We start from the raw sequence: 17972 nt of genomic DNA on the forward strand, positions 1-17972 counted from the left end.
AGGCCACACACAACAGTGGCTGTAGGCAAAAAAAAAAAATGTTCTTGGTTATAGAAAAAAAAAAAGTCACTCACACACGAAAAAAGTTTTTCTGATAAAAACACAATTCGAAAAATCACTATGGTACTAACTGCATTATATCTTCCCCGATGGATGAGTGGTAAGCTTTCGGACTTGCAGCACTAAACCATAGTGTTCGATTCCTGCGGTGAACAGAGTACAGCTAGAGCATTGTGTGCCTTTGCTCTAAGAAAACAATAACCAAATAGTTTTGTCTCCCGGAGGCTTGATGGTAAGTCTGAGGTTTTATCACGCTAAATTTCGTGTTGGGTAGGTCACAGATAATCAATTGTGTAGTTTTGCGCTTAACAACAAAAAAACATGCAATTATATCACGCTATGATTTATTATCCTACGCCTTATAACAAGAAAAACCGTAATAAAGTAAAGTCGTATAAATATGCTATATATATTTACCGCAGACATTTGTCTTAAAAAAATCACGGCATTGACCATATATATAATAAAGCAAAATCTTCAACCTGCATGTTGCCAACAAGGCAGAGCAAACTGTTGACATCATGACAATACCGCGACATCAGAACGTACAGCGAATGATTTCATATCATAATTGTATTAAAATGTGGCTAGCTCGTGCGTTTTTACAAATGTATAATATATATTTCACGAAAAAACTTGAAGCTCTTGCTCAACATCTCGCTTGTATAACAACGACTTTAATTAATCTCCTTAATATGAACTGAATTCTTTAAAACCAACAATTTTGTTTTATCGAGAATCACACGTAATGTGAGTTGGTTAAAAATAATGGAATTCCTACTAAATCCACCGAATGCATAAAAATATGCCAGTTTTACTTAATAAAGAAAACAAAAAATATTAAACATATTGACACACACATATATATATATGCAACTTTATATATTGTGTCGTTACTTCTAGATGATATAGCCAATAAAATTAACAGCAAATTTATCCCTACTTTGTTACTATTTTCTTTACAATTCACATCGTTAATGAAAAAGTCAAAATTTAGCTTTCTCAAACACTTGTACAGTATTTTATCAGAAAAATGCAACTTCAATGGAAGACACGAGTGTGTTTCTAAACCTTTGGTTTAGGAATTTCAGATAGTTAGTAAAGCCTGATGAAAATGTTTATATATAGATATATAGTTTTGAAGTTACATGCTCCTACCAAACATGGCTTAGATGCTGTAAATGTATGATCGCCACCATGGTTAAATTAAGGATTCCGTATTGATTTTTGTTATAATTGTATTGCATAAAATACAATCAAACAACTTGCGCCATCTCTTGAAAGAAATTAAACTTTTCTAAATCTTTCATTGTATTAGTTTTTATCGGTTGCATTTCGGGAATTCAGGATTTTAGTTCTTAAAAAAAAAACGACAATCATACAATACTTGTATTAATATGTTGCATCAATTACAGAGTAAAGATCTATAAGGGTAAGGAATTGATTTTTTCTTTAAAGTTTTACATATCAAAATTTTTGTTATATGTCAGTCTTATTAATTGTATGCATCTTGGGGAACTGACAACAGTGCACTTTATATATATATATACCCTTTTATAGAGGTATACACTAGTATCATAACAGCAAAATATTTACCACCTACAGAGGTTGATATTAGCTAAGTGTAGCATATTATTTATGTGTGTGTGTCCTTCAGGAGTTTATACCAGTACAATTATAGAATAAAGCACTTACAACTCCTACAAATGTATATTTCAGTACAATTAGAGCATAAAATGCATATAAATAATATAAGTATACGATCATAGCGTAATATATATATATATCTCACAGAGGTGTATCCTAGTAAGTTTATGGTATAATACATAGCTACTAAAGAGATCTATAATGTTTGTTTTTTTCTCCAGAAGGTTGCACATATATAAAACATAAACTTTATTTTCCTGTTTAGCTCTAATGCCCAAATAAATATAATATGGTGTGAACAGGGGCTTTAGAGTATGGCAAGCATAACAACATTAATAGAGACGCAGTATTATAGCTTATATGTGTGGCGACTTTCACTCAATGTTTCTGAATCCGCAGGATTCAATATTATATGATAAAATGTTAAAAGACGCTGATTTTAGATATTGTGAATTATAATGTAGTAGGTATAGGATAGGGGAAATCTGGTTCTTGGAGCTGTGCTACTGTCTTTATGAAAACAAAACAAAAAACAGTTGTACTTTCTGGCATAAGCTACAGATACCAATGATACTGATACTTGAAAAATAGGTCGTTTGCTTAAAGAGATGGGTGGATTTATTATGTAAAGTATTAAAAATATTGAAGCTTTTAGGCCTATTCTTCTTATATATATGTGTGTGTGTGTGTGGCAGCTCATATTGAAAAAAATCACCTGAATCAACCAACGATATGAAAGAAATACAGCCTTATTGATCATCTTCCTTTCACACTTTTCTAAACCCACAATCCTTCCATTCGGCGGAAGTGATTGTCTAATGTTAGCTCTTACGATTTCCCAATCTCAATGACTAAGGTCCGCACTTTTTCATCATTTACAATTATCCAAAAAGACTATTACATAAAAATGTGGAAAACAGAGATAAAAAGTACACAAGTGTTTTTTCCCGTGTGAACCTTTTACGATATTCTCTAGGAAACCTTTTTTTTTCAAGCCAGTTTACTTAACATCTGAAAGAATGAAAAAAAATTAAAAGTAAAAGAAACTATCAGACGAGTGAAAGTGTTTCGGTGAATTGAATTTTTATTTCAAGTTCTCTTAAATCTCTAAAGAGCCTGCATAAGTAGTATTAAATTGTGTATCCAATCGTTGAAGAAAAGAAATAGACGTAAAAGGTTTGCAAAATTTCAAAATATTTTTAAAGAAACTATTAGGACTCTATTCATTTTTACTGAATAACTTAAACAAATTTTGAATTTCTTCTATTCCTTTTAACGGGTTGAAGCAACTGTCTTTGGAATATTTATGAAATAAAAGATTCAGTATTGTGTTTCCACATATATATATATATATATATAACATATGCAAATAAAGTATTATACTTATTTTATTTTTACCTGTCAAAGAACAGTTTGTGTTTTTTTATCTACTACGATCCATAAAAGTTATTCCCATCAGGGAAATTACCGACAGTGAAAATATTGTGCTAAAATGGGTTTTGATGTGTTTATTTTTGTAGCAAAGGTAAATAATACTTATGCGTATACTTATGCATATTGGTTGATAAAATACAGTAAAAAGTCGATTTATTTTATGAGTAATATTCAATTAATTAGGCAGATCTATGAAATATTACATTTCTTGTATCTAGAACAGTCAACCAATGTATTTGTTGTTTACCTAGTATAAGTAGTTAAACTAGGTATTCTTGAAGTCTGAATAGTCCTAAAATCTTATCGTAGAAAGAATATTCATTGTAAAATGTTTAGTGCATCAAAGTAATTTTGTTTCATAGAAAAATAGTCAATTGTGCTATTTGTCTTAGCTACAACGATCAACCAATCTGAAAGTATTTATTATAATAGGAAAAGTCATCATACCCGTTTATTGTAAATAGAATAATCATTTATTTTACTCTGTTTAATGTAGGGTGTATATTCAAGTAATACATTTTCGAAGGTAAAAAAATCAGTCGTGCTTATTATTTGATGCAGAGTAAATTCATCTAATTAATTTCTTATAGATATAATCGTCAATCTCTCGCCTTGAATTTGTTTTAGAGAGAATGGTTAAGACATCTAAAAATGACATTTATAGAGAGTGTACTTTATTTAATGAAATAAGAATAGCTAATCACTTATATTTCTATATGAAACACAGTAAATGCGATCATTTCTTTGTTGTAGAGAGAGAATTGGATAGCCAAATGATCCTACTATGTTTATTTTGATAATTATAGCATATTCAATCCATCTATTAATATCAAATTCATAAGTAAAATAACTTTTAGTTAAACTGGAAGCATTAGTAGTTACCCCCTCACCCCTGTGTCCAAAGGATGCAGCCTCAGTAGAGGGTCACCAGGCAATAAGGGTGGAGTACAGACGACGACGATGTCTTAGTTCCAGAAAGTGTCATTAGATGACGCACAGTAGGAGAGGTGTAGAGGCGATGATGTCATCAGAGACGATTACGTCATAGTTTCACGGAATGTCACCAGAGGACAAATTGCTAGGGGTCCATTGCTAGAATGCCAGGACAGACGGATATGACAACAGAACGTCAGAAAAGATTACGTCATAGTTCCAGGAAGTGGAACCAGAGGGAGCTGGCGCTATGCAATGATGTTACCAGAGGGACGCGTTGCTAGACTGCCATGACAGACGGACATGACGTCAAAGACAATGGCATCCACAGTGTCTCACTGAATTTAAGTAAATAATCAACATGTAAAATGTATGAGATTTTCTATTTCATTACACGATACAACGAGATATATTTACATGTACTTGAATGGCGACAGAGTTAGCTGTTTCTGATTAGTGTTGATCAGTTCAGTTACAAGTTTAAGACATATTCTAATTTTTAATATCTGCCAAAAACAAACAATCTTAAGTTCTGTCAAATCTGGGTCACTTTTAAAATTTAAATACCCTGTCTCTTTCACCACTAGTAATCAGACTGATGCAGTTCTATTACATGGAAGAAAGAATGTAAGTATATCATTATATATATTTCTTTGCTTATAAATCTAGTTTCTGTGTTTTTTGACATAATAATGTTTGTTTTCAGTCATATTCATTATATTAATAAATAATGTCGCTGTGTTTACTAATTATCTTCTATATTATAATTTAGTCTGTTGAAAAGAAAAGAAATGCTGCTGACATTAATAAAATGACGAAAAAGATCAAATCTAGCAGTGAAGAATATTCACTAAAACAGTTAGATTCCTCTACTATTATACAACGTGAAAAAGCACTTGATATATCTATTTTGTTGGGAATGACCGTTACATCACTTTATCAACTTACGAGAATAATTTTAATATTCATATTCGACAGTTCAAGGAATTTGGAAAAGGAAAACTACATCCAACCAAGGATGGTATCACTTAATCTTCAGCTGAATGGGAGGAATTTAAATAGTGGATCTCACACATTAGTGTAGCTGTACAGAGCAAAACTGAACAAAATGTTCTTCTACAGGTACGGAATCGTGTTGTGTGTGTTCATAATATCCCCACTATTTTGTTTATGTATCAATTTTATTATCATGGTATTGATATGCGATCTGATAAGGTTCTCTTTGTTTTATCAAATTCAGAATGGCAGAATTAATGTGCACAGATTTCTCATTTTGATACTTAAACACTATAGTTCATAATGAAAAGAAATTGAATAATTAAATTAAATCAATTCTTATAAATATGTATACACAGGTCAGTAAGAGAGTCTAACTGAGTAGGAAGTATAACAAGAATTGTACACTAATTTAATCTTGGTAATCCATACATATTTCAGTTTGTGTTATTTGTAAATATGAATTGTTATTATGATGTCAGCTTGTCAAAGGAACTTGTCTTTCAGATAAAATTGAAGAACACTGTACCAATTGTAAGATGGACGATACTTTCTTTACACATCTAAGCGATTATACCTGCAAGAAGTTATACTATGTATAGATCTTTGTATGTTATATTTGTAAAATTATATTTAAATGACAAATATCTGAGTTCTGGATCCAAAACAGAAGGTAGTAACTTAGAAGAAGAAAATAATTTCCTATTGTGCCATCAAATATTGAGAATTTCATGAATGTGCATTTAGCTTTCTGTATTGTTATGTAAAGTATAATAATATATATAAATTAGTTTTTCTGACTGTTAAGTTCAGTGACATACAAAATTCATTTCTCATTGTCAGAGTTAATGTATAGTGGACAAAGAGTTTGTTTTGGTTGCAAAGTTTATTTTGTAATGATAGCAATCAACATGATGGATTTTTAAAACGTGAAATAAAAGATGTGTATTTTCTTGTCTTTTATCGTAAGAAACAAAAAATTGAAATATGTTGTCAAGAAGTGTTTTATTGTTATCACAGTTATTTTACAGATTTTGTTTGTTTTTAAAATCTTCAAAGGTAGGATACATGCACATTAGCTGTGATCATTTACTTTCAATGTTGATGACGTCAGTTAGAAAGAACACACATACATTTATGGAGTTCCTACTTGATACAGTAATTTGGAGCACGCACGTGATGTCAGTTAATCTCTACTATAAAAGAACGTTCAGTTATATCAGACCTCAAATATTTATGAGAAAATGGTAAATGTTGCTATTCTATAATAATGATTAATCACATTTATTGTGTAGAAAATGATTTACTACAAAGTTTATTAACTAGATGTTAAAATTAAACATAGTGATATATGCACTGTATGTGTAGGTCAACAACCCATTCTATGCAGTATTTCATCTGAATATATAATAACACTGTTTAAGAACATTTTCGAAACATCATAACATGCGATATTTAAAATAATAATTAGACATCAGTGTATAATGAAATCTCATACGTTTCACATATTTATGTAAATATCATATATATAACTGAAATGCATCAATACACATTTAGTGTTTTGTAAAGTGAACATTAAATTTATGTAGAATTTGAACAAATTATTTTCAATATTAAATATAATGTAAATATATAGATAGCAACAACATATTATAATTGATTTTTATTTTAATAAAAGTTTCTGCCTCTTTTTATAGTAAAATCATGTGACATATATAGCCTAGAATCAAAGTTTATCGAGCCAGTCAGTGGCCTTGAATAACAAACATATCAGACTGTTCCCAACTTGCTTCACGCCAAAAATTTCTCTCCTATATATATCTTTTTTTTTTTACTCTGTCTACCATTCCCACGTGACTATGTAACGATCTTTGTATTTCCTAATAGTCAAAGTTTAGCTAGCTTGAAATCAGTATCCAGATTGTATATGTGTGTCTTAACGTTAGACAGTCTCAATGTTTAAGGAAATTTTAATAGAAATTAAATGGAAAACAGTAAGTTGTTCATTTAATACTTTTAGTTGTAGTAAAATGAATTAGCCTCATTCAAATAATGGATAACATGCATGTTATAACAGTTGTCTCATTGACTTGTGAAAGTGATATAATAGATTTGTTAAAATCCTATGGCTTGTTTTTGATTGCTTTGAAGTAAGCACAAAGCTACACAATTGGCTATCTGTGCTCTTCTCACCATGGGTATCGAAACCTGGTTTCTAGCGTTGTAAATCCGCAAACATACCTCTGTGCTACTGGGGAGAAATATCATATGTAAAGTAGGATTGTTGTTAAAATAATGGTTTTGATTGTAACATAATTAAATCTAGACACTGATGATGTAGTCATATGTGAAAGCATAGTAACACTGTCCACACTTGTAAAACTCATGTAAGATAAAACTATAAAGTATCATGTGTAAAATGAAATATTTTGTCAAACATAATTATATGATAAAGTCAAACTAGTGCAATAGTAAGGTTGTCGTAAGTGTGCATGAATGCGCCTCATTGAGGAATCGCCAGGCAATAGGGAGGCGGTAGAGACGATGATGTCATCAGAGAGGATGATGTCACACTTCCCCAAAGTGTCACTAGATGGCGCGCAGAAGAAGATAGGTAGAGACGATGGTGCTATCAGAGACAATTGCGTCATAGTTCCACAAGTTTCACCGTGTTGCTAGACCGCCATGACAGGCGGACATGACGTTAGAGACAATGACTTCCACGAAATGAATCAACATGCCTCAACATGGCTAGATTTAAAACAATCAGTATAAAACACTAATTCATTAGTTCTGTATTTAATCATACTTCCTGAGCTTTTATATGTAAATTCGTCCTAAAAGAACGCTTATTTATCTTTGGACACAGAGGTGAGGGGTTAACTATTCGCATTTATAACGCTGAAAATAACTGATATACGTCATTTTAAGTAGTTAAAAAAAAGAACATGTTAACACGTTAAAGTATAGAGAATAATCCCGATCTTAAAATTAATAAAAACCCTATAACCCGAAGCTTTCGAAAAGTGGACCTTTCTACTTCTTAAAATAATAATCATTAAAGTTTGATATGTGAAAAGTGCCATTTTTGTTTGATTCAACAAAATAAGTTCCACGTCTTATCTGTATGGGTTTCACTTGTATAAAAATAGCCAGTAGGCCCAATTAGCTTGATTCTATTAGGTGTAAAAACAAAAATATTACAACATCAATCTTACATATTTTAACTGTATGGTTTTGACTTGTATAAGAATAGTCGATAGGCCAAATTAGCTTGTTTTTATTAGACGTAAAAGCAGTACAACATTGATGTTGCATGTACTATGCATGTTGAATAGGAAATTAAGAAGTCACTCTCAGCTGTTTGTAATCAGAATACAATATAATTAACACCACTTTTTCTTTAGGTCAAACAAACGATTGAGTTCAGTTAGATTATTTTGTTTTAAAACACAATGTGGTGAATCATGGCTAAATAATTGAAATTAAATCTTGGGCAACTTAATAAGCATATATGTGAGTTACGTTTTTGGTCCAACTGAAACGACTTTAAAAGGTTAGAAATTTTAATAGCCTATGATAATTTTTGGTAGAAAGTTACGAGAAAAAGAACGATATTGAGTCATTAATTCTTGCTTGGTGGTCTAGACTAATAATAACGCATTTGCGAAACACTAAGAAAAATGCGTCTGTATTACAGGAGGTTAGAAGTATTACGAGAATTTAATTTTGCAAACATATTCAAAACTAGATATGCTGAAAAAGATTTAATAGTTATATTATTTTAGTTGTCATAAACGTTTTTGTTATATATATATACTTTTTTTTACAATTAATGTTTTAGTATCCCTCATGTTTAGTATGTACTCTAATAATAATAATAATAATAGTTAAATGAAATATTACCTTTATTTGGTTTAGCAGTACCAAATTTCTCATGAGGTCGATCGGAAAGAGCTCCGTCTTCAGCTGATACTTTAATAGCGTAAGCCTGTTTAATTTCTCTGTCGAACTCAATCTTTGTGTAAATTATACCTAATTCCTTGTCAATAGTGAAGAATTTATCGTCTCCTTCTTCGATTTTATAGGTTACCTGAAAATTACAGAAATAGTATAAAATTTAATTAGGAAATAGATGAAAATGCCTAATCGTAGGAACGGTAAAAATATGTAAATCATTCAAACAGATGCCTAAAAAATACAAAAGTAAAAACTGTCTAATTTTAATTAGACGAATAATTTACACACAAACCTGTTAGCAGGAATTTGAAAATGATGATTCGTTGCTATAGAAACGTTGGGTAATTTCATATATCTAAATTTTGTATTCTTATATACGCATGCTTTTAATTATCATCATTTATGCCAAACAGCTTCGTTGAGGTATAATTTAAACACAAGCATCAGTCAGAGCTGTTTCCAAGGGAGACAATGTTACAAATGTATCTCTAAATAGTTGACATTATTTCTAACAATATTATATTGTATATTTTTCCCCTATTTAAATAAATTTCCAAACACGTAAAAAATAATTTAGATAAATTCAAATAAACATTAACATTTTGCAAACATAATATCACCATTGTTTTATGTAAAATTTACTATAAACGTTAAAAATATTACTTGAATAAACTAAGTATATTTCAATAAGATAAAATTATGTAAATCATGCATAAAACACATCCATAAATATTAGCTAAAACGAAATTTAAATTATTACGCGTTTGTCATATGTTTTGCTTTTAGTGTTCTATCTTATATTTCTAATTGCTTCTAAAATTTAGGCTGGTGGAAAGAAGATTCATAAGCTTTACAGACAATGTTAGTATGTACTTATTATTGAATATAAGTAATGAAATTGCATTTCTCGTAGCAGTAAAACCAATTTAGAAGAAACATTGTATGCTAATAAAATATTTCCATAGAAAATATTTAAAATAAATATGGCGCAATACTCATAATAATTCAATCTATTGGTAGAGTAAATACATCCACCATTGAACTTGAATACTTCTAATACCCATCAAGACCATTTTATTAAATCTGTTCATCCATATAAAATACTTACAATCATGAAATATTTCGCCACAATTTATATTTTATCAAGCTTTTAGCTTTCCATCAACTTTTAAGACATAATTGTCATTTTCTTTCGTTTATAGTTTGAATTTACTCTTTATCTATGGTTTTTATGCGATATTATTGAACAGAAAACACAATAATTCTCCACAATTACATTTCTTCCATTGTTATCTATATACTTAAGAGAACAATGTGTGTCAGTCAGACCGAGCGTGTATGCGTAATAGCTCACATAAAAACACGATACTCCTATTAACTAATTGTAAAGTGGTTCTTTTAGGTTCATACGTGTGCAAAAGTGAACGACGTTTAACGTGCATTATTCTATGAGTGCAAAGCTACGACGCTTATAACATTAATTTTAAAGACAATCACTTCTGTAACAGGAAACACAGTAAGTTAATACTTTACCTTTTCGTGGCTAATATATCTCAAAATACAAATTCCAAAAGGCGTCGAAAAGTTGATAATTAGGCCTATAGTTTAAATATGCTTCGTACACGAAGCAAGAGTTTACCCGCTATATAATCTACGCCAATTAACCTTAACACTCACTGCCACAACTTAATTCATTTTCGATGCTCTACAGCTAACACATTGCGCAAAATAATATAATAATAATTATTATTACAGGTTTAAAATGAGATACAAAATCAATTTAGACACATATGCACACAAGAAGTTAATAAAAAATAAACCCAAAAAACGAGCAGTTGATCTTTAAAACTGTTGATGCCATAATTTTAAAAAAGTCACTATTTTATAAATATTATACATTTTCAACTATCTCAATACAGGCGCCTAACAATTGAGAATTAGAACTAAATTTTAAATGCGCTTTTTGCGCGAAGAACGAAGTATCCTCTAAGGGAATAAAATATTACACCATTTGCGTTACTAGTGGCTGTGGACCCAATACTTTGTTAATACTTTAGGAGAGATTAAAAAATAGTTCATACCGTTCTCGAAGAAAAAATAAGTGAAATAGCGAAAAACGAAGACAGTTGATTTTTAGACTTCTTGAAACCAGAACTTTAAAAATTCTCTATTGTATAACGTCTCTTTATAAAGAGTTCGATAAAAAAATCAAGATCTTAGTCAAATATGGTGATTATCCATAAAGACAAGGTGCTCATACGAAAAATGTTGTGTTCAGAGATATATTTCGTTATTCATTCCATGTTTTTACACATTTTTACTTTAAATCCAAATACAACTCCAAGTTTTGCTTAGTAGGTTTTTGTTTCAGTCATGTCTAACTACATAATACAACAACAGTATTATTTAAAGGATTTACATATTTAAAACATATAACCTTCTCATATATATAGTACTTCACTTAATAATGTTGTATATATCAAAACATCTTTGGATTTTTGCTCATGTGACACAGCACACGCTTTGTATGCAGGATGTCGAAGATTCAATGACGTCTGTATACATTTTAAAATTATTTTTTGGTAAATATTCTTTCAGTGTAATTTTAGTGCATACTACGTATGCGAAATATGAGTTTATCCCCTCGTAAAGTCGTATAATGATAATAACCAAAACTTTTCTTTCTCACCACATAGATTCGTTCCTGAATAGATGACCTTCGTTTATATGATAAATCTATAAGTTAGCACATATTGCTGAGTCCTTGAATTATAATACATGAATACAAATTATAATATTTTATCGTATTTTATAGCATTATGTTTCTACAATTTCGTTATACAATAATATGTTAACGTTCTCATTACAATCAATAGATGGCAGCACAAATCCATTAGACATTATTTTTTATGCTAAATTTAATACATCTTCTGAGGCAAATAAAATCAAATCACTAAAGTGTCCATGTTGCACCAGAAAACTATTTGTTTCTTAAGTAATATAGATCAAGTCTTAACCAAAGCATTTAAGCCTTAAAAAGAAAAAACAAACAAATCAGTATCAGCTCTATGAAAACAAAACCTTTCTCAGCTCAGAAAACAACCCCCTCCACTTAAGTAGACACCAAAGCAAAGTGCTATAAAAAAATCTACTAACTAAATTAATCTGAAGTTAATATTGTTAATAAACCATACCTTATTGTTTGGATATGTCCCATCTTTATCAACAGCAGTCACAGTGGTCACTTTGGTCATTGGAGGCACGCCTTCTAGTACTGTTTCCTGTTCTGTCTCAATAAATAAAGGAATTTCATCGTTTACGTCTTCTAGCGTGACGTAAACCGTACATTCCGCAGCTAATATGTTATGTCCATTATTCTGAAAATAGAATATTCAATAAAATATTGTATGTGTACTTTTAACACGTTGTCTCACTACAGTACTAGAAATTTTATGAGTAGATTATATGGCTGAATATAAATCATGTGCACATTTTGAAGTTTTACTTTTATTTGTATAACATTTACTTTTCAACGCTACTTAACTTGCTGAGACTGACCTTTATTCCTAAATTCGCCCACGTGATTTAAATAAGTAGTTTTTATAATTTAATAAGTGTTCAGTTGTATGGTCACAGTGCACTGCTATTAAAGTAAGTAAACAGGCTATTGCGAAGAAACAGTTTAAGCTGTTAATAAATACTGCTACAAATTATGACCATTGACTATTATCATGTCCGGCCTACCCATGCTTCAGCTTAGAAACCGAGCAAGAACGGATTTTCATCACCCAGCTTAGAAACAAAGCATATTTGAACAAAGAAGAAATAAATTATTAAAATACGTATACAACTGTTTGTTTTGTTTTCAAATTAAGCACAAAGCTACACAACAGGCTATCTGTGCTCTGCCCACCACGGGTATCGAAATCCGGATTCTAGCGTTGTAAGTCCGCAGACATACCGCTGTGCCACTGGGGGGCTTATACAACTGTTAACCTTAATTAAAAACTTACAGTTTAAAACGGGACTTTCCTAAGGATGTTTTTCAACTGCAAAATTATATTCTAACTTCATCATTATTTAATATATGGCGCCTCATGTATATAGGCTTATTAACAAATGATCCAAAAAATGAAGAATATTCTAGTAAAAACATTTATTTATTAACTCTGGAATTTTATAATTTTATATATTTTATAATATTTATCCGCCCCCCAGTGGCACAGCGGTATGTCTGCGGACTTACAACGCTAGAATCCGGGTTTCGATACCCGTGGTGAGCAGAGCACAGATAGCCCATTGAGTAGCTTTGTGCTTAATTACAAACAAAAGAAAATAAAATATTTATCATCTTGAACTTACTTATATAGGTGCATTTTGAACTGCACAAATATTTTTATTGGTGCCCAATTTGTGATCAACTGCACACTAGGAAAACACCTGGTTTAAAATTGGTAAAAATAGATTTATTTGAAAGAATGCGCTTGCCGTTTTGGCAGCACGTACGGCCACTATCGGATGCAGAATTGCACAATGAAAATACGGAACGTCAACTACATAATAAACACCAGTAATAGCCGTTTATTATGTAGTTGATATCCCGGTGTTTCATTGTGTAATTCTCTATCGTATAGTGCCGCATATGCTGCCAAAAGGTCGAAAGCATTCTTTTAAATAAGTTTAGCCTTACATACTTAAAGTTGGTGAGTTTTTAATAAATATATTTACATAAGTGAGATCAGTTTCTGAAAGTAACGTTATTTTACCTATAGTTGATGTACTGTACTTTGAAGGGTTTTATACAGATCTATCAGGGCCTTGATAAAGTTTTCCAGTTAATTACATAGAAGGGGAAATGCGTAAACATCTACATGATAATTAAACATTTTTCTATTAAGTTGCAAATAATTGTATTTATTAGTTGAATAGCAAACATACCTACATAGTTGGAATGTTCTCAAAAGTTGCAACTTATGACACTGTTATCAAGCCATTCTACTCCATTCTAACATTGTTTTAATTAGTTACTAGGGGGGGAAATTCGTGCTTTGCGTACGAAACATATACATATAATTTTTTTGGTTGTGATATTTTGTAATTAAATGCAAAACGTTTATAAAATGTAAAGGCAGCAGCGTTTTTAAAGTAATTAAAACAGTCAAGTGACCTGCCTTGACTACTCACGTAATGGGTTTAGTACGTAAAAGTTGAGCGAATCTAACAGCCGTAGGGGGCGTCTCAAAGAGTGCAATATTAAACCTATTACTCAATACGATACACATCTAACACCTCTAATACAAAAGACACTTTGATCCGAATGTTCTGATCATAAATGACAAACTGGTCGACTTATCTAGTAACATATATCAGGTTTAAATACACTTAGATACAAATTCTTGGTATTGGGAACAAGTATTAAAACTCAGTAGTAGTGCTCCCAGGTTCCTACTTGACAGAATGACAATATCGGTACTTTAAGTGTCTATACACAAATGAAACCTTAACACATTAACACTGCTGTCTGAAATAGGGCTCCGAGGGATGACAGATCCATTCCCCAAGTATCTTCCCCTTTGCTATGCACAGTACTATCTTCACCCACACCTCCCTTGCCCATATGGTGACGTCGTCCGTACTTCCGTACTCATAATTTGATTTTTGCATAATTTAATGTAATTTGAAAAATATTCCTACTTGTGTAGATACCAGCTGTTCTCGAATACTGATAAATATATATATATATATGTATAATAGTACTGTCTGTTGTATGTCCAGGTAACAACTTCGCAGGTTGTTAATGGAGTTTCACCAAAACTAGTATGGAGGTTTATTAGGTCCATGTGGGGTTACATACAAATTTTCAGTTTTGCGGTTTTTATGGGCATTTTGCGTTTTCGTGTTTTTTACCACTACTTCGCCCCCTCTTCATGGGTCTTCACCAAATTTGCCGTGAAGGTTTGTTGGGTCCATGCGGAGGTACACGCAATGTTTCGGTTGCACATTTTGTGTTTTGCAGTTTGTATGGGCGTTTTTTACAATTAAGTATAAGGGAAGCAACTTTTCATGTCTTAAGATAACCTTTCATTAATCATGAATTTACATAACTTTCGTCCAGGAGATGGGTACTCCAGCTAGTATATATATGTATGATAAGAATATTTATAAACCAAATTCACAGCTCTCAATAAATACACTATACGTCGTTTTAATCTGCGTTCATATTTATTGCCCAGTCATTAAATAGTTCTCCGGGTTATTCAAGTATTTTTTAAACCTTGGAATTATTATTAATTGTGTTTAAAGAATGACTTCCATGTGGATGGATCACATAATAATAACAGTGGAGTAGCAAGTAGAAAATATACTTAACTCTTGTTAGGCCTATCTTGCATTTGCTAATGCTATATAACCTACTCAAGGTGTATCCAATACATAAGTCTTGCCACGCCTTTATAAAGCACATTTTGTGTGAAATGTATCGCCTTTTACATTGTTTTGTTGCATTCATAGTATATCTCTATCGTTTCGTATCTGTTTTGTTTATTTATTGTTTTCAATTATAGTTTAAAAACTCTTGCTTACCAATTCTCATATTTTTATATTTAAATTATATATATATGTATATGAATTAGTATATTGCTCAAACTTATATTGTGTCCAAAGACACCAACTTCTCGTTCTGTGAGTTTCTCTAGATGTCGCTCTGCTCTCTTTTTTATTCACCTTCTTATCATAATTCTATTGGAGACTGTAGGTATTTTTTCATCCCACAGTATTTCACTTATTATCAATATGCAATTTCTTCGTAGCTGTTTAGTAAGTACCTTAAAATTTGAACTAATCACTTTAATGAATATCCACACTTAAGTACATTTAAGTAATTATTTTTAGGCATTAAACGTTAATGAAACCACCATTGTCTTTTGCTTCATAAAATCTATCATAAGCTTGATATGTCAAACTCTTGTACGGTCGAACGATGAAAATTCTCTTCTATTATTACGTATGCTGCACCACACTAGACCTGATATAACAGTTCAGTTAACAACACAAAAATGTATGTGCATGCATGGATGCACAGCTCTACAGCAACGTAGTTTAAGAACATAAGTAAAAAAAAAAACAATTTAGGTTCGTTGACGTTATCTTACACCCTCGTAAGCATAATGATGCAAAACGTATTTATTTTCTTATTAGGGTGTAAAATCTCCCTTCCTTTCGTAATATTAACGCAGATTTCGTTTTTTGTTGCTGGATTTGGTAGGTCAGCGATAAGTTAAAAAATATCACTCACCTCAACTCGTACTGTCAAATTATACTGCTGTAGACGTTCGTAGTCTAAGGGATTGTTAACCATTATATCAGCCCACATCTCGTTGTTGCTTCCTTGTCTAGGAGTCAGATAGAACGTATCCTTGCTGTTTGTTTGTTCATTGCTTCCTCTCATCAGGGTGTAAAAAACGGTTGGCTCGTCCGGGATGCCTGATCTGAAGAAAACAAATCCATTAGTAGTGTTATTGTTTTTTTTTGTTTTTGTTTTGGATTAGTTGGCCTTGTTGCCATGATACCCAGAAGAGTTTAAAACTTATTCAGATTTCATTAAGTTCAGACAAGAATATTAAATATCTAACTCTTGCCATCAAATAAATCCTACTACTGGTTAGATAACTGGAGTGTTTCTTCCCACACACACAAGTTTCAAAGGCTCATAGATGACATGATCTAACTCTTTCCATCAAATAAATCCTACTACTGGTTAGATAACTGGAGTGTTTCTTCCCACACACACAAGTTTCAAAGGCTCATAGATGTCGGAACCTTCAAGTGTGCATAACGAAGTAAACATATGTGAAAATGCGACTTTTTAGTGCACAACAAACAATTTAATTTGTATTTTGTACATACAGTACTTGTTATTGTGTACAATTTTTCAATAATATTTTAAGGCGTTTTTATTGACCGTCAGAAAATGTAATTAATTTACGACTACCCCCTCTCCAGTAATTTATGTATACGCTTTGTTGCTTTATAGATTTATTGAAGATAGTTTCTGTTGTTTCAAAATGTTAGTATCGATTATTTAACTGTTTGTTTGTTTCTAATTTAGCACAAAGCTACACAATGGGCTATCTGTGCTCTGCCCACCACGGGTATCGAAACCCGGTTTCTAGTGTTGTAAGTACGCAGACATACCGCTGTGCCACTGGGGGGGCAATTATTTAACTAACTCTACCTTTCTCGCTCATATTCAGTTCATGGTGTACAATATGAACAAGCTCGTGCGAAAGAGTTTCTTGAATTGTGATTTGGATCCTAAGTATTGTCCAAGTAACATGGATGAATATGATCTGATATTAATCACAATGCAACCATATTAAAACAAAATTACTGTAACACATCTTACCTAGCTTTGGATGTAATTATCACGTAGCCATTTCTCTAAGGAAAGTTCACTACAATACAGCCTAGTTTGGTAGTAGCTGTCACACAACTTACCTAGCTTTGGTAGTAGTCATCACGTAGCCATTTCTCTAAGGAAAGTTTACTATAACACAGCCTAGTTTGGTAGTAGCTGTCACACAACTTACCTAGCTTTGGTAGGTAGTCATCACGTAGCCATTTCTCTAAGGAAAGTTCACTATAACACAGCCTAGTTTGGTAATAGCTGTCACACAACTTACCTAGCTTTGGTAGTAGTCATCACGTTGCCATTTCTCTAAGGAAAGTTCACTATAACACAGCCTAGTTTGGTAGTAGCTGTCACACAACTTACCTAGCTTTGGTAGTAGTTATCACGTTGCCATTTCTCTAAGGAAAGTTCACTATAACACAGCCTAGTTTGGTAGTAGCTGTCACACAACTTACCTAGCTTTGGTAGTAGTTATCACGTTGCCATTTCTCTTAGGAAAGTTCACTATAACACAGCCTAGTTTGGTAGTAGC

At 31.7% G+C, this 17972-nt stretch overlaps 1 protein-coding gene across 1 annotated transcript in view; it reads right to left on the reverse strand.

Annotated features, from left to right (window-relative positions):
* Positions 1–17972, reverse strand: part of LOC106462906 (neural-cadherin-like) — a 62105-nt gene that overhangs the window by 4471 nt on the left and 39662 nt on the right. Inside the window, exons 11-13 of the mRNA XM_022390592.1 lie at positions 16325–16517; positions 12225–12407; positions 8977–9163 (exon numbers count right to left, since the gene is read on the reverse strand). Of these exons, the coding sequence (XP_022246300.1) occupies positions 8977–9163; positions 12225–12407; positions 16325–16517 (563 nt within the window). The remainder of the gene's footprint in view (positions 1–8976; positions 9164–12224; positions 12408–16324; positions 16518–17972) is intronic.

Source organism: Limulus polyphemus, unplaced genomic scaffold (assembly GCF_000517525.1).
Source record: "Limulus polyphemus unplaced genomic scaffold, Limulus_polyphemus-2.1.2 Scaffold49, whole genome shotgun sequence".
In the NCBI taxonomy this organism is placed as follows: domain Eukaryota; kingdom Metazoa; phylum Arthropoda; class Merostomata; order Xiphosura; family Limulidae; genus Limulus; species Limulus polyphemus.